The sequence below is a fragment of the Scomber scombrus genome, chromosome 18, assembly GCF_963691925.1.
Source record: "Scomber scombrus chromosome 18, fScoSco1.1, whole genome shotgun sequence".
NCBI lineage: Eukaryota > Metazoa > Chordata > Actinopteri > Scombriformes > Scombridae > Scomber > Scomber scombrus.
In genome coordinates, this window is record NC_084987.1 from 13,524,946 (window position 1) to 13,543,093 (window position 18,148).

At 39.3% G+C, this 18,148-nt stretch overlaps 1 protein-coding gene across 1 annotated transcript; it reads left to right on the forward strand.

The window, feature by feature from the left end:
* Positions 1 to 7,043: 7,043 nt before the first annotated feature.
* LOC133999092 (transcription factor Sox-9-like) lies at positions 7,044 to 11,026 on the forward strand. The gene is made up of 3 exons (XM_062438240.1): positions 7,044 to 7,794; positions 8,201 to 8,448; positions 8,815 to 11,026. Exons 1-3 carry the CDS (start codon positions 7,367 to 7,369, stop codon positions 9,576 to 9,578), a joined length of 1,440 nt encoding a protein of 479 aa, XP_062294224.1. The 5' UTR covers positions 7,044 to 7,366; the 3' UTR covers positions 9,579 to 11,026.
* Positions 11,027 to 18,148: the final 7,122 nt, after the last annotated feature.

Sequence of the window (18,148 nt, forward strand, 5' to 3'; positions counted from 1 at the left end):
CAAATTCTGCTATGTTTTAAATCTGTGTATACAGTGTGTGGTTGCCAAATGTAGTTTGTTGACCTTCTTCTTTTTCTTTGCCCTGAAATAGGATTTATGGAGAATATACTTGGTTCTCCCCATTGTAATAAGACACTGTTTTAAAGCCCATAAAGTATGCCATTGTTCATTTCACCCATGCCCTTTCTGAACGTATTAATCTCATTGCCATGGTCTAATGCTGAAATCCCCAGAGGGAAACACTGAAGAGGACTGGATCTGCTTGACCACACAAGATATACCCATTTCCCCTGCAACAAGTGGTATCAAAGGTATACGTGTGGTTGCTGCTAAACAGCCAAGAGGAAGTACATCTGTAGGTGATCCACTTGTGACTATTCAGCAAAGGTTCAGGCATAATCTCTGATGCAGGTGCTATCCTCTGGAAGGTGATTAGATATCATCACTCTTTAATTAAATCAGTATTTCTGGTATCACAGTGGCTGTGTGGAAAGAATGGCCCTTTTCATTGGTCATCCAAACAAATGAGCCTTGCTGAAAGGACCAGGTTAAGGTGGAAGGATAATGAAACAAGAGAAAAGAGAGGAGAGATCTAACAAAAAAAGCATGGCACCAGGTTTTTTTTTTTTTATTGTGCAGTGTGGATGTTGATGTATTAAAATTCATACAGCTTCAGTATTATTGAGGATAATTGAATAAAGGCCTATTAAGATATAAACTTTGTGAGTAAGAAATAAACAGAATGAGGATGTAAACAAGGACAGTTGACAGAAACCACAAGGTGAAACACATCAGAATTTATTTTTAGGTTTTGACACTGCAAGCCACGACAGCAGTCTCATGTTCACCTGGTCACAGAAACAGGTGGGAGGGGTAAAGGGCTGAATATTCCATTACGTAGACCAGACCTGAGCGCATACAGGTCCTTTGTGAAAGGTGTCTCTGTGTGTAGGCAGAGGTGCCACAATGACATCATCCAGAGCTGTAGATGGGACTTTTGATGTGTAGCGGTGCCAGGAAGCTGCTAGCACTGTCAGGGAGCCTGAGTCAGCGCTATGCTCCAGACACAACCTTGCAAGAATCCATGACGGATGACTTACACCACATATCAAAATCATATTGCTTAAAACAGTCCTACCTGACGTTATGGAAAAACATCAGATTATTCATACTTTTGAAAAAAAAGTGTTTATTTTTAGGTCATTTAAAAAAAAAAAGAATGAGACTGGTGACATAAGCTATGCACCCAAAGCAAGGAAAAAACGATGAAAACCTGAATCAAAACAATCATAAACTGGCTACACATTATTTCATTTAAAGTAGGATTATAACTGACTGTTTATATTAATAAACGGATAACAAAGCAAAACTATGTAGCATTTGCAGAACAGCGACCACTGTGGTCACAAGTGGAAATTACAACATAATGACACTTCATTTCCAAATTTTAAAAACTATAATATTTTAATTGCAACAAAACCATCACAGTGTTTATCTGGCAACATGTGTGCTACTGCTGTAAAATGACACATGCCAAATAACACTCTGCAATTAACAGTAGCTGCAGTAGAAAAGGCAGCAAAATGACTCAATAATGCCAGTTACACAGCAATATCTAAAGTTTGCTAACATTAGATGCCATAAGCTACAAGTCACACCAGACGAAGCCGCAAAATCCATGAGTGTCTTGAACTGAGCAAAGGTGTGTTTTATTGTCTTTGATTTCACATTTTCATTTAAACAGGAATGTAGTGTTATTTTGACTTTCAAAAGTCACATAATCTGTCCTTAAAAGTAATTCAGCTTGTAGAATTGCAAATAACAGTAACAGTACAAGATAAGCGTTACTTTAATTCATCTTTTTAATGTGTCATCTGTTCTCTGTTGAGAGGAGCCCTGTAGAGTATTTTTAGTAGCCTCTCTAAAGACTCAGGGGATTCTGAAACATTTTGTCAGCACTTTGAGAATGAGCCATTGTCATTCAGACATAATTACAGGTCAGGCCCTATTATTCAAAATGCAGGAGAGTGACCTGAAGAGATCACACTCTGCTTTTATAGCATTTCATTGTCATTTAAACCAACTCAGAGGTCACCTCACCTGAAGGCATGGAAGGCACCTTGAAGTCACTCAACAGAGTTCAATATTGGAAGTGCTTGTCAGGTGTGCTGTCAAAAAAGGTTGAAAGGTGAATATTTGAATTTCATGCATACAGCTCCTTGGGGTTTAAACAAGAAAAAAAAAACATTCACTAGTTTAATAATGGGACATACATCACATTTAGTTTTATTGTGGTTTTGCTTAATGATAACATAAAACTACGGCTCATTGTTGGCATTCATCCAGTGCCGCTGACTTTTACCAAGCACTATTAGTTTCACTGCATTCCCGGATCAGTGTCCATTTCCTTCCCTGCAGATATGCTATCAATGAGTGCCCAAGGTGTTTCGGTTTACTAGAAGCCAGAAGCAGATAAGGCTGAGATTACAGTGACACTATCTCCAGGGGAGGCCGGAGAAAGGAGAAGATACAAGACAGCGTGCGGCAGCAATTAACACACACTGCTAGTCACAGGGGTGAAGGCCACAATGCATCTGGTTCTCAGTTGGAATATATTTCTTTGGTTGCTGTACTGTGTTATCTGATTTGACCTGATGAGAGAGGTGACAACTGCCAGGTCAAAAACCTACATTTCAAAGGCAGCTTGTGATTTGAAATGAATACTTTTTTATGTGTTGTTTTGTTTTTATGCACAGAATGTACATATACATACATATCAGTGTGTGCACCATCGATATTGAATAAACATGCTCTCTATTACAAGAAATTTCTGCAATGTCCATGTCCATTTATATTTTTCCCCCTCAGTCTTACTGGTAAAGCCAACAGGAGCTGTTGTGGTTCCATGTGGGATATCAGGGAGGTGTGAGAGAGTCAGAGCAGCGAATATAAGCCCATCCTTCTGAGGGTGTCAGGGCCTTGATAAGTCCTGTTTAAACTTTACCCTTTGCAAAATGCCATATGTCAACAGTCACCCGTTGCCAAAGTGCTCTGATCTGATTAAGCAAACACCTGGGACAGCCCATCCATCCCCATAAGATGTTGGCTGACAGTGGGCGAGGGTACAGATCTGCAACCAGACTTAACCATTAACAGACAAAACTGCCATTTTTTCCAATGAAGAAATACTGGAAGCAGCCGGAAGGAAAGTTTAGATGGCTCGCCGACAGGATTTTCTCAGTTCTCCCTCCCGCAGTCTGTTGCCATGTCTAGGGCAGTTGGCACAAGTTGTGGAAAGTCTCAGACAGGTGTTATGTCGGTTGTGAGTGGTTGAATCCACCTCTGCCTCCACTACCACTGCCTCACCATTTATCCCTCAGTGACGTCTTCTAATTCTTTATGGCTATTATGGCAGATCATTTAAACACACTGGTGGTTTTAACACTTGCACACATTGTAAGATATATTATGTATCTCAGCATTTTGGTCTCCACACTGCCTAATAAATGCTAAATCATGGTTCCCATATCTGATGTCAACATTATAATTAACTATTTGGTTGAAATTACAGAAATTAACTTCTTTCCCCAGAGAATTTTGCACATTTAATTAAATCAAAAACAATATAAAAACCATCCATAGAATTGAAAACACATGCTATATTACTGTTTCGATTAATTAGTTTTGACAAACAATACAGTCTTCAAAGGCAGCAACGCAAAGACACCTACTGTGCTAACACATCTATACATACGACACAAACCGTTTTCAAAAGGAGGGGCGGTCTGCTCAGACATTTGCAATGGAATCTGAGAGGTAGGAGAGGTGGAAGACATGATTTGGCAGTTTACCCCCAGTGTTTGCCTCAAAATTTTGACGCCATGGCTCGAAGTCAAGCTGAGAAGTTTCCCAAGACCTGCTCGGCCTGCAGGCGGATGCTCCATGTAAGCTGTGAGCCTGGCCCCTGAGGATCTGTGTCCCCCGTGATAGACCGTAAGTATGTCTGCACGGCACCTCAAAGCCTCTACAGTCAGCACTGCCGGGGCAGGAACATGCCCAACCACACCTCTTATGCCTCTGTGTTAGCCAGCACTGGGTTTCCTACTATGCATGCTGAGACCAGTAAACAAGCTCAGAAATCTAAAATGGCCGCAGCTCTCATCGCACCTCCCACAACACATTGTGTTCTTTGAAAAACAGCCAATCACTTCAAATATTCAGGTCTAATGAGACTGTAGCATGTTGTTTTGTACTAACAAGAGTTGTATTTTATGCTTAACGTATATGACAGTTTGACTGTCGGCAATGCTGTGTGAAGAGAGCTGCAGCTCTCAGAGGAGTTGCACTTTACTGAGGGAAATGGTTCAAGGTTTTCAGTCCAAGTACAAAGAATCAGGTTACTTTGAAGTGTTGTAAAAATCAACATAATTATGCGTATCAACTGGCAGTGAAACAAAACCAACTCACACCTTCGTAGTTTTTCCAATCTTCTCTGATTCTCCCTCACATGAACTTTGGAAGAACAGCATTTTTAAATGGCATGTCATCTAGTTATGTGTGCAGGGAAACTGACAAGGCAAGTTTACAGCCTCCAGTCAACCAATGAGACAAGTAGCAGAAATAGCAGGTAGCCTGCATCTGACAGGCATATTAGGCTGTTTTTAATGAAAATGTCAGGGTCAGGACAGGAGAGTGTGGACTGAAAGACTTTCGTGTAACAGGAAACCTTGAAGCACAACCCTCTTTAGGGAAAGATTATAGTCAGGGCAGAGGGTTTATATTCAACAAAGAAAAGAAGTGCATGATACACTGAGTAAAGACATTGCAAGAGCTCATCTGATTTCATCTGTGTCTTGTAAACACAATATTTTGATCTAGTCTTAAAATATGTTAAAAAATAAATAAATAAAAGTGAATGAATATTATCTATGTCATATGTCATTTAACAAAATATCTTTATACTAAGGGAAGATTATTTAACCTGAAGTCACCCTGTCCTTTATTAAAATATATTAGTAGATTATTAAACAATATCACAAATATTTTCTGTTACAGCTACATTTAGTGTAGCGTGTTTTGATATTTTTACCCTAATTATTTATATGTTTGCTGCCAAATAAAACCGCAGATGTTACTAAATTATAAAGATGTGATGAAAATAGCAAAACTCTCGATCTTAACATATCTGTAGGTGGACTCACAGTCGGATTTGGTTTCTAAAATTGAACACATGGATTAGGGGCTGAACTCTCTCAACAAAGTGCCCTTTGTCCACCGAAAACAAGTGCTGGAGCAAATCCAACCAAGTAGATTTTACTGTTGCGACACGTTTGTTTTGTTCCACTTTTTCATTTGCTCAGCATCTGAACTGGTTTGGCTTCAGTTATTATGAAAATGATATTATATATTATATATATGTTGGTATGCTCATAGATTTGCATTATTGTCAAAGTACTACCGTTATCATCATCATCATCATCAACATCATCATCATCATCATCATCATTATTATTATTATTATTATTATTATTATTATTATTATTATTATTATTATTATTATTATTATCATTATCATCATTATTATTATTATCATCATTATTATTAGTATTACTATTAGTATTATTATTATTATTGTTGTTGTTGTTGTTATCTGTAGGAGTCTGTAGTCTCCAAACGCTGAGTTAAAGTATTCATTTAAGTGTAACAGGCACATCTTAGTGGGAAGTAACACTTAAAATTGCGTCCTTCACACCATATCAAATAAAAGAAACAAATGCTTATATGAAATCATTAGTCAAAAGATACATTTTGACGCTCAAACATCACCTTGTTTGATTATACTGATGGGTAAAATGAGATGATACTTGTTTGTTGTCAACACGAAAAAATGGTATTTTTTGTTTTATAATCTGGCACTCAACTTTGTTGGAACCACTAGCCCTTTTTATTTCTATAAGAAGAAGAAGGCCTAAAAGATGAATGCAAAGCAGAAATTCACATTTTGAAATACATTACTTCGTCGTTTCAGTCACTGCAGACACGGCCTCCTCTCAAGTTTCTGGACTGTTGTCTCCCCCTATTGGTGCTTGTAGAGGTGAGAGACTGAGGGCTGCTGCCGGTGACAGCTCCACACAGACACCAGTCTCGCAAAGTCAGACCTATCTCCACACTTTTATAGCGCAGTATATGCGCTGAAGAAAACACACACTGAACGAACTATGTGCAATTTTTTTCTCCAAATATTTTGATCGACTTCTGCCCGCATTTATTTACACACAAATGCAAATCATTCCAATATTTTAATTAAATCAGAGTCGTCAAATATACGTGTAAAGACGAGTTTCCTGTTGTTTCACAATCACCCAAACAGTGTGTCTCATAAATTAGAGGAAGATTGACGAACAGGTGACTTTTGGTCTATAAGAACAGGCAACCAAACACGAACTATGAATGAATTGAGTTGCAGAAGCCAGAGAAACAAAACTTCTATGAATGTTCAACATAAAACTTTCTCAAACTGCTTTAAAAATCTGGGAATAAATGGGAAATTAAGCAAATACAGCCTACCTGTAATTTATGAAATATATATGTGACCAACTATGATAAAACACTAAAAATAGGAAGTTTATTTATTCTAACAGTCCCAATGAAGTATTGGCCTATTGCACTTGTAGGCGATACGGACGTATGTGAACAAAGACATTTCATTACATTGTTTATTTTTATCTCCCTAAATATCGCTGTAAGGTTTACTTGGTTAACATCTTTGGTACTGATGATTCATATTTTAACATAGACCTACTTCAGTTATTTTTCTGAGAATGTTTTAACTTTTATCTATTAACAATCCAAACTAATTTATATCTTAAACTTGAATTAATCCCAAAATCACTGAAGGGTGAAGACACTTTTTCTTACTTGAGTTAGGTTTTCACTGTTTTTGACTGCAAGAGTTCTTCAGAGCAGAGTCATATTACGTCCCCGCCTACTCCAAGTTTCCCCCAATCATTTCCTTGCCGTCAAACATAAATCCAGGCATCGCCTCCTGTTTCGTTTAGATTTCTCAGCAATCCTCCAAGAGTAGACCTCTCAGTCAAATTTCTGTTTAAAGTCACAGTTTCAAAGTGAAGCATTAGAAAGCGAGCACTTGCAGTTTTTCTTTTTGCCAACGAAATTGTTAAAAATCGAAGGACCTTCCAAACCTTTTCTTTTTGGCATTTTGTTTTACTTTAAAGGAGTCCATTCTGCAAGTCAAACTGTGCGCCCTAACAGACTGTCACAACAGTCTTTGGGCACAGCACTTGGATTTAGAAAGAAGGATTCTCTCCTTGTTTTACTGCAAGAAGCGGCTCTTAAATTTTTTCGCATGAATCTCCTCGACCCCTACCTGAAGATGACAGAAGAACAGGAGAAGTGTCACTCTGACGCTCCCAGCCCCAGCATGTCTGAGGACTCCGCAGGTTCTCCGTGCCCGTCCGGGTCTGGTTCGGACACTGAGAATACTCGACCCTCCGACAACCATCTCCTTCTGGGTCCAGATTACAAGAAGGAGGGCGAAGAAGAAAAGTTTCCCGTGTGTATCAGAGATGCGGTGTCCCAGGTGTTGAAGGGTTACGACTGGACTCTGGTGCCCATGCCGGTGCGCGTCAACGGCTCCAGTAAAAGTAAACCTCACGTCAAAAGACCCATGAACGCATTCATGGTCTGGGCTCAGGCTGCAAGGAGGAAGCTGGCTGACCAATACCCGCATCTGCACAACGCAGAACTCAGCAAAACCCTGGGCAAACTTTGGAGGTATGTTTGCTTTCCGTTTTCAATAATTTTGGGAGATTGTTTTTACGCGCCGCAGAGCGCAGCCCAGTATTCATAATTGCACAACCTGTCTACTGCCTTAAGTAGAGCATACACTACGTACATTTAAGTAGTGCATTTTAAGTTCTGTTCATCCTTGTGTATTCTAGTTTTTTTAATTGTTGTATTGTATTTTATTGTTTGGACACACTTAGTAATTCTATATTGCAGTGCATGCACAAAAAAGTTTTATACACGTTGGGACACAAACTTTTTAGGGTACTTCTTGCTGGGTCATATGTAAACAATTACTGCAACCATTCAGATAATTTGCAATAATTAATCAGCCCTTTCTTGTGCTTGCTATTAATTGAGCATACTTTAATATGAATTTCGTTGATATTTTCAGACTGCTCAACGAAGTAGAGAAGCGCCCGTTTGTGGAAGAGGCTGAGCGTCTGAGGGTGCAACATAAGAAAGACCATCCAGACTACAAATACCAGCCAAGGCGGAGAAAGTCTGTCAAGAACGGACAAAACGAACCCGATGACGGCGAGCAAACCCATATCTCCCCAAATGCGATCTTTAAGGCGCTGCAGCAGGCCGATTCTCCAGCATCGAGTATGGGCGAGGTGCACTCTCCTGGAGAGCATTCAGGTAAGAGACCAAAAAACAAATTAAGAAAAAATAAAGAAAGAAAGGGAGGGTGGTGGTGGGGTCGTTATGTCTATGTCTGTTTTATTTTATTTTTATTTTTTCAAAGGTGATCCATTTTGGCACCGTTTGTTGAAATCGAATCTTAAAAGGCTTCTGGCCCTTAAACAGTCACCTGTTAATGATTAATGAGGGAGTTTTACAAGCCATCATGCAAACACACCTGTCAGTGTAGTTCCAATGAACTCTAATTCCTGAAAGCATTTACACTGACATTGGTTTTTCACTGTTTCTTCATGCAACAGGTATTTCTTGGGTGCATCATTGTGTAAATTTGACTGAGGCTAACTCTGCCTTTTCTCTAATCAGGTCAGTCCCAAGGCCCACCAACACCCCCAACCACCCCCAAGACAGATCTCCCCTCCAGCAAAGCAGATCTGAAGCGGGAGGGTCGCCCCATGCAGGAGGGCACCAGTCGTCAGCTCAACATTGACTTCGGAGCAGTGGACATTGGCGAGCTGAGCACAGATGTCATCTCCAACATGGGGAGCTTCGATGTTGATGAGTTTGATCAGTACCTGCCACCCCACAGCCATGCTGGGGTGACCGGTGCAGCCCAGACTGGCTACTCCAGCAGCTATGCCGTCAGCAGCTCCTCAGTCAGCCAGGCAGCTAACGTCGGGGCCCATGCCTGGATGTCCAAGCAGCAGCAGCAGCAGCATTCTCTGACCACCTTGGGTGGAGGGGGAGAGCAAGGACAGCAGGGTCAACAAAGAACCACCCAGATCAAGACAGAGCAGCTGAGTCCCAGCCACTACAGTGAGCAGCAGGGCTCCCCACAGCACATCACCTATGGGTCATTCAACCTGCAGCACTACAGCACCTCCTCTTACCCTTCAATCACAAGAGCACAATATGACTATTCAGACCACCAAGGGGGTGCCAACTCCTACTACAGCCATGCAGCTAGCCAAGGGTCCGGCCTGTACTCCACCTTCAGCTACATGAGCCCCAGCCAGAGGCCAATGTACACACCGATCGCTGACACCACTGGGGTGCCCTCTGTGCCCCAGACCCACAGTCCGCAGCACTGGGAGCAGCAGCCCATTTACACACAGCTCTCCAGGCCCTGAGGAGGCAAGCCTCAGCACTGACTGTATAATACCCACCCTTTACATAAACTTCTCTCTGCCTGGTGGCCTATGTGCCACCACGCTACACACCCTTCACTGCCAACAGAAAAACACGACAAGGACTTTTTTTTATAGTACCGAAAATATATCTTTGGATTGGCTCACAACAGTGCCTTTTGTATTGGTTGGAATTGTGATTATATTTTTTTAAATATAATGTTTTAAAAATTTAAATCCTCTGTGAGGACATTCTGGTTATAAATATTTTAGTATGTACTGTGTATGTGTTCTGCTCTTGTTGTCATCATCATCGTCATAATCAGTGTCCTCCACATCCTCATCATCATGATGTGAAGGTTTAAAACATCTAAAGGAGCAGGATTGCCGGGTCTAAACACCCTCAGTGGCCTTACTTCTCACTAATGTATTTTTTGTACAGGGAGTAAGAAACGTGTTTACTGACACTGCCGTCTTATAATAGCTTACATTCTGCTTTGAATTTTTGTACTGTACATATTTTATTGTAATTCCCGTGAGATGCAAGGATTGAGCAATGCAGATTGGAAAGAGATTTGAATTTTTGGCCATGATATGACCGTGTCATCAGTGAATTAGTCAAATGTTCTACTTCTTGTTCTTTGCTTTAGCTCAAATTAATGTGTTGGAGATGCTATAGCAGGTGCCATGTAACTCTACTAGGGGCCTTACTGTGTTACTAGATGTAACTGAGCAATGCTTGCTTTTATCTGGGTACTGCCTTGATACCATTGGTGCCTGTGGAGCCACAGTAGGGAGGCTCCATCCGCTGGCATTGCAGTGTTGGAATCACAGCATAGTTCTGACTTCCTGCTGGGGGAGATACAGGAAGTGACCTTTGACCTGGTTCTCCTCAGCAGCCAGCAGGTCTGAGTCTGGCATGCTTCTATCATTCCTATAGCCCCATCCTTTTTCCTAACCTTTTCTTAATTTATTCTTTAGCGTTAATTTTATTTGAAAATAACTATTTGCAATTATCTTTTTAATTCAGCAGCAGCTAACTGAGATGAAATGTTTTCAGTGGAATAGTTTGCTGTCATATGTGGTACAAATTTTGTTTTATTTATCATTTGTAAATGTTTCCGTATAAAAGGTTCCTTTATTCATGATCTAGTTATGTACAGATTACTTATAATTACGATAAACACAATGGGTCTTTCTCAAAAAACAAGAAAAACTGGAAGTTTTCTCTTTTTCCTTCTAACAAATGAATTAATGGATATGGAAGCTATGGCTGTTTTGTAAAGAATTTGCTGGAATCAACAGGATCCTTTTGTTATTGGAAAGAAAGTTGCGTTCCTCATTTTATATTCTGTATCATTAGTTCTCATTTTCTCATCTTCTTAATGCAGTTTCCCTAGGTAAACATGGCATTGTCTTAAAAGCGTATCTTTTGTATTATATTGTTTGCAATAAAAACAAAACACTGAGAACTGTGTGATCACCTTGTGCTATTTATTTTAATATGTTTCATGCTGTATTAACTAAGTTTACAACTGTGGTTCCCTGTGTTGGGGAGTATTTTTCCAAAGATTTGCTAGGTTTATACCAGTTTTGAGAGTTTGTATACCACAAACTCATATGCTCAAAATATCAATAAAATTCATTAAATGTGTATTCATCAGATCCAGCTTGCTGGTTTACTAAACATATTGCTACACCATAGTCAAGTTAAAAACAAAAACAACAATAACAAAAACAAAACAAAGAACTGTTATATCCAAGGAAGTAGTACTGGGAACAGTGTTTTTTCTTGTGGCTTCTCAGACCATGAGTTCACAGGTCCATTATTACCACAGCCTATTGAGAAGACGTATGTCCACACCCCTCCCCCTGCCTGTATACACTATGGCTTAAAGAAACAAACTAGACACTGAATATTGTTTATTCATTACTGGCTAAGTAATATAGGAATAGAGCTGACCTTAATAAATCAATGACAGTGTAAACACAATCAGGTACCATAGCTTTGTGTTGAAATTTGAGGCACATTCACAGATGACGTTTCTTTCCTCACATCAACTGGACTGAACCTTTCTCTGCCACCCACCGCTGCACCTCATCTCACTGCGATGACTGGATTTTTTTTTTTTACTTCTCATTACACATAATTTTGTACAGCTAATCTGTAATCAACACATCCATTGTGCAAGACAAAATAAATGAATATGTCATTAATTAATGACTGTGGGATATCAATATATACTTATAAACAAAACTGACAATTTTGAACATTCACAAAAAGTTAACTTCCAATGTGCTACTGTTTTTATAAGCTAAATAGAATAACTAACATTTCATGTTTTTGTTTTCACGGCTGCAAGTACGTATTACTTCCTCTGAAAATTTCTTGATAGTCTTCAGAAAAAAAAGAAAGGACATTTAATTTTTTCACTGTGTAAAGTTGTTTATCAGAAGGGTTTATTTATTTACTAATATAATCTATAAAGTATCCATAAAATGTATTTTAATGTTAATTTCAAATAAATATCCACCATACATGTTTGCATAGAATTTAATTAGTTCATGCAATTTGTAGCACTGTATATCAGTGTAATCCTATATACCAAAGGCTAACATGCTATGTTACATATCTTATTAATCTGATGATGATATCTCATCTAACTTTTACTCCATACAGAATCTGGGATTTGTTTAAAATTGAAAGCAGTAACTGCAATAGAAGTATAAACGGGGGGAATATGGGTACAGAAAGGGGAATTACTTTTTTTTTCTCAACATCAAATACCTCATGGGATTTACTGACAATTGCAGATAAATTACATGAATCATAAGGAGAGTATCCACTGTCAGAAATGTGCTTTAAAAACGTTTTTTTTAAAGTCTTATTATTTTAAAATTGGTGCTTTGAAAAACAATTAAAGTCTTTCAGTGAGTTTCCCCTTGCATTTATTTATATAGAGTGTTTACACTACTGTTCATGTTTGTCTTTACAGATATAACAGTTATCTTTTCTCTGGGTTTTTCTTCTTCACTGTTGCCTAAAATGTAAGAAAATAGGAAAATAAAACAATATACAATGACTTTAGGCTTGTTGTGCTATGATGAAACTGTGATTAGGTTAAATATGGAGGCTGACATCTTCGCCTCTGACAATAAGGAGCAAACAGAGTGTGTGAAATCCTGGGTCCACCTCCCACAGAGAGCCCCTGAGGCACATCTATCACTGGCTCTCCAGTGAATCAGGCCTGGAGTGAGTAAGCAGTGCCTCAGGACATAACAGGGCAAACGGAGGCTAGTTAGCAATACCTCAGGGGTAAGCAAGAGGTGGAGCGCATGGGATCACAGTGGAAAGAAAGAAGATACTTACTAACCCAAATATTCATCTTCCAAACTGAAAAATTGTGTTGGTGACTGAACCAATACATATAAAACACATATAAAAATAGTTCAAAGTAGTAGTTATCCTCCAAAACAGAAAAAAACACCTGTTTTTCAATCATTTTGTTGGATTCGGCAACACACAACCATAATGTCCAGATGCTTTCTGATGGCCAAACTGGCTCCAACAATTGGCATAAACTAAACTCCAGTACACAGCAAATGATTAGCTCCTGATGGAAGATGTTGCCTGAAAGTTTAGCTGGAGCCAACATTTCTGTTCAGCAAACAAGGAAACAGTCGACTTTGGTAAACACAGGTCCATGTTCCTCCAATTTCAGAGAATGACCAGAACATTTTTGTTGAATTGTTTCATTCCCAGGTTCTTGGCAGCTTGTGTACATGGGAAAATGTGAAAGGTTTACATTTGCAAGACCAGCTCATCAAAAGCCAATCATGGCTTCAGATGAACTGAAATCAAGTGATCAGATTATCACTTTTGTGAAATTTATCTCATGAATAACAAGAGCTCCTTTAGCCATTCATTCTATCTACATCCCTTTTTAGAATACATGGCCATGCACACAAAATGTTCTAAAGAACCAGATCTATCAACCACCAGCCTGTTACCACCCATTTTCTCAGTTTTATTTGTTATTTTAAACACACACCAGAATGAAAGAAGATGTGTAAGAGGGCTTGACTGACTTCCCTAATCTGCCCTAAATAAAAATGTGACACAATGACACTTTCATCGTGTTACATCAGAATAGTGTCACGTGGTGTTGTCACAGAGTAGCACTGCGTCAGGATATGACGTCAGTATTGAGGCTTTCCCTTTGCGAGACCACAGTGACTCATTTGTTGTGCTTTTCTGTGGACATGGAAAGCCTTGCCCAGTAGCAGCCCAAATATAATGATACATTCAATATGTTCCATACAGCAATGTCACAAAGCAGATTGTATCTGATAGTGATCATTCTTTTTTTCTGCAAGTTTCAAAGCACTTGTACAAAATCAGAAATTTAAGCTATAGGAAATCACACTGACAGCCTATAATTACTGAAATGAATCTATATTAGGGAAAAAATCAAAGTAAATAAAAAGCAACTTTCTAAACCATGTGTCCCAGCCTCCTGACCTCAGCTTAGAAAATCCTGGCAGTGGCAGAGTGACCCAACCAATGAGTGGATTGGGGCTGTGATGGGATTGCTCCCCTCCAAACAGCAGGAGTGCCCTGATGAATGTTTCCGAGAAGGATCGGAAACAAGACCAAATTTTTCTTTTCTCTTTTTCTTTTTTCTTTTTTTTTCTTCAGACAGGCCTTTCCATGGGCAATTTTCCCAGGACGACCCCATTATTATTCAGCAGAGACGTCTGCCCCCTCCGAACCCTATGGGTGGTCTTTCTGAAGGCAAAAGAGGAAAAGAAAAGGAAATGGGGAAAAAAAATCTGGTGATACAACCACAGAGACTGGACAACAATAAAATACATAGCCAAGTAAAATGAGACAAAACAATCCTAAGCATGCAGTACTTTATTTTGACTGATGGACTGTGTGTGTGTGTGTGTGTGTGTGTGTGTGTGTGTGTGTGTGTGTGTGTGTGTGTGTGTGTGTGTGTGTGTGTGTGTGTGTGTGTGTGTGTGTGTGTTATTGTGTGTCTGTGTGAGAGAGAGCAAGCAAGTATCTTTTGCCTGTTTCAATAGTTCAAGAAAAACAGTCTAATATTGCAAAGGCCTAATCAAGGCAAATGAACGTTAAACTGTATCCAGATTTATGTCTGTATTTCAAACTCAACTGTATGGGTTTTATTACTAGTTTATTGTGTGTTCTTAATGTGTTTGTACCGCTGGTAAGAAGTTCTCTGTTTAGATTACCTACACAGACAGTTTGAATTGACCCTCACACGGAGTTGCTTTTAAACTGTCCAGTCCATAAAATTCTTTCTTAAACCAATAAGACACATCCAGCGGAGGAAACCCCTGCTAAATCACAGAGAAAGACAAGCTAACCACAAGGCCGTTTCCATGGAAGCTACACCCTCAGCTGAAGAACTACTATATGCTGATTCAAGTTGGGAGTAAGGGGCGGGCACATTTCCTACATCCTGAAAGGTATTGATTATTGTATACAATACATTAAATCAGAAGAGTTATATGTAAACAAAACTCAAGACATCAGAGTGAAAACTCACTCTTGGGAAATTATATCTATTTAAGTTTACAATCCCCTCTTGTCACTGTTTGATTTCGCTCACTGTTGGAGTAGACTTAGGAAGTGAGACTTTGCCCCACAGCCATCCATCTTGAGCTGGCCCCATGAGGACATCGGACTGTGCCAAGAGGCCGAGCCAGGCCAGCTTGCTGGAACCCTTGGTGAGCTCCCTGTCTTTGTCTGAGGATGTGGAAGAAACCTGGCACCGGCCCGAGGTCAGCGTCACAAAATTATATTACCATAATCCCATTAAGTGTGTCTGAGGCCTCATGAGCTCCAGCTCAGTCTGGGAGGAAGGTAGGTGAGGGCTGGCAGTGGTAGGTTTGTACAGAAGAACACAATCTGTGGACAATACGAGATAATAGCTTACCTGCACTTTATATATGTATATTTTACCCTATGTTATACTCTTGACCTCAATACCCATGTGGTCAGTAAAAAAAGAAAAGAAAAAAAAGATCCATATGTAAATATGTACTCTTGTTTAGAATGATCACTTGAACCCAGCAGTAATCAGCAGGACAGCATACTGTAAATTGTCTGTGCTTTCCAAAACCATTATGAATCACAGTTAAAAAAAATGTTATTGTGTGACAATGCTGTGGTTTATTATGCACAAAAAACACTTGGTAAGGGCTGGGGAAAGATTATGGTTAGGGTTAAAATGATCACCTGCAACGTGGTGTGGGTTAAAGTATGACAACCTTCATCATGATGGCAACAGTTTTTAAACGGTTTTATAAATCTGTTGGCATTCATTTGTCATTTGAGGACATGGATTATGATTTGGAGGACAGATTTCTAATCTGAGAGTACAAATTTACACATGGATCCTTTTTTTATCAGATGACCCTAGGGGGGCTCTGTACATTAGTATAGAGCCCTGTCGAAACATTCTCAAAGCATGTGTTCCATCACAGTCTGTGGTAAACTATAGTGTATGACAGCAATATATGTCAAATAAAAAATAAAAAAACATGCAAGTGTTCCTATGACCAAGGCAACTCTCCATAATTGAATCCAGGACCCTAAGTCAGATGATAGATCAAGTGGGTTTGTGTATAAGCTTCATATAATCAACAGTTTTCATCTTTATCTTTATTATCCGTCATTGTTCAGAAGAGGATTCTCTCCAATAATAACAAGATTTTCCATCCATCTGTACATTTGTTTCCAATTAAGACACTGAGCAAAAAGTTTGTGCTGTCCAACCATTCACGGATACAGCAGTTTGTCTTTGCTAATTCCCTCTCTGTAGCTAAATCTCTACAGAGCATATAGTTTTACAGTTCACATAACCATTAGGCATAGGTTGTTAGAGAGGGAGCAAATCGACATTTCAGCAAAATTGATATCATCCTCAAAGGACATGAGACCAGAATGTAAGCCAAGCTCTGGCTGTTGAGCCTTAAAGGGAATCTATTATGCTTTACCTCATTCTCCATATTTTCCAGCAAAAAACACCGGCTTCACACTGCTCTGAATGCTTGGTTTCCAAAGGTTTTTTCTACTTTCAGCCTGAGCCAACGTCAGCTCATGACAGATTTCTTTATATGGTCATCTGGTTATCTTATCACTGCTCTGCTCTGCTAACATTTTTGTATTTTTCCACTGTTTTGGGGGTAGTTACATCGAGCCATGTTTTGAGTCGAGCTGGTATGCCGTGAGTGTTTTTCCATTGCACAGTAGGCAAAGTAAAATAAGTTATTTACCTATTGAAGATGTGCTGGTCATCTACGGCTCTTCATCAAACATCTCACTGTGGCTGTTTGTGCTTGTACTATTTCTCCCTGCATTATTTCTAACTGGTCAAACTGAACAAAGAGGTCCAAATATCTCCATATGCGACTGGTCTTTAGTGCCACTCGCGAAACTCTGGTAATTCAGGGAGGAACACATTTCATGTCCTATAAATTATTACGGCTGGCACCTTCGCAGTAGAAGAGGGGCCTTTGAGAGACATGAGCTTAAACTGACTGTTAGAGACAGAGGCTAAACTGAGGTGCTGCATAAAGGAAAAAGCTAGTGAAGTCCCAAAACAGAAATATAGAGTTGGAAATTAGCATAATAGGTCTCCTTTAAGGCGTAAGGTGGCTGTAACATATATGGAGAGATTATCTGACGTAAGAAATAACATAAGAATGCAGCCTAGTTTCTATATTGTTTCATTATTTATAATTATAACCACAATTTTGTTTAAAATAACCAAAAAACTTTGTAATAATATTATTTTTTCCTGTGATGCATAATAATATTTACAGAGACTTGTTCAGCTACTGAATTGCAAACAGGAAGACTGTACTAAGGTTTCTGTCTGCTTGCTTTCTCAGGTCATAATTATCTTTCATGTTTGGCCTGCACTGGATAACAACGTATAAAACAATGTAAATTGAAGACTTGTCGCCTTTGAGTCAACTAAGCTCTCAGATCAGAGCAAGAATGAAATGAGTGGCACACGGTGTGGGAGTGTGTGTCTTTGGGGGAAGCAGAGGTATTAGTTCTTAGTTATTGCAGCCACTACAGTAGGACAAACTTCAGAGTATTATTGGCAGCCTTTCTTTTTTTTTTTTTACTTACAGGGCCCAGTATCTCAAACATACCTCCCTTCTGTTTGGCCATTCCATTTACGGGACAACCAGTAAGACTTAATCCCTTGTGCAAATAAGTTAATACCTCAACTAACATGTAAAAGTAAAGTTCAGGGCTAAATGCAAATTCCTGAGAGACAGACATGGTCAAACCTGGCAGTAAACCTATTAATTACAGTGACTCAGTTTGTCATGGAGACTTGAAGTGACAAACAAACACACATACACGCACGCACGCACGCACCCACACACACACACACACACACACACACACACACACACACACACACACACACACACACACACACACACACACACACAACCCTTTCTTATAGAGTCACAGAAAGTTAAGAATTAAATGACATTTTTTTGTTTTGTTTTGCTTTCAA

Bases quoted from the DNA above. Each gene is read 5' to 3' on its own strand.
- LOC133999092 (XM_062438240.1), top strand. From the start codon at position 7,367: ATGAATCTCCTCGACCCCTACCTGAAGATGACAGAAGAACAGGAGAAG. The intron at 7,795-8,200 runs GTATGTTTGCTT...TGATATTTTCAG, and splicing joins ACCCTGGGCAAACTTTGGAG to ACTGCTCAACGAAGTAGAGA. The intron at 8,449-8,814 runs GTAAGAGACCAA...TTCTCTAATCAG, and splicing joins CTCTCCTGGAGAGCATTCAG to GTCAGTCCCAAGGCCCACCA.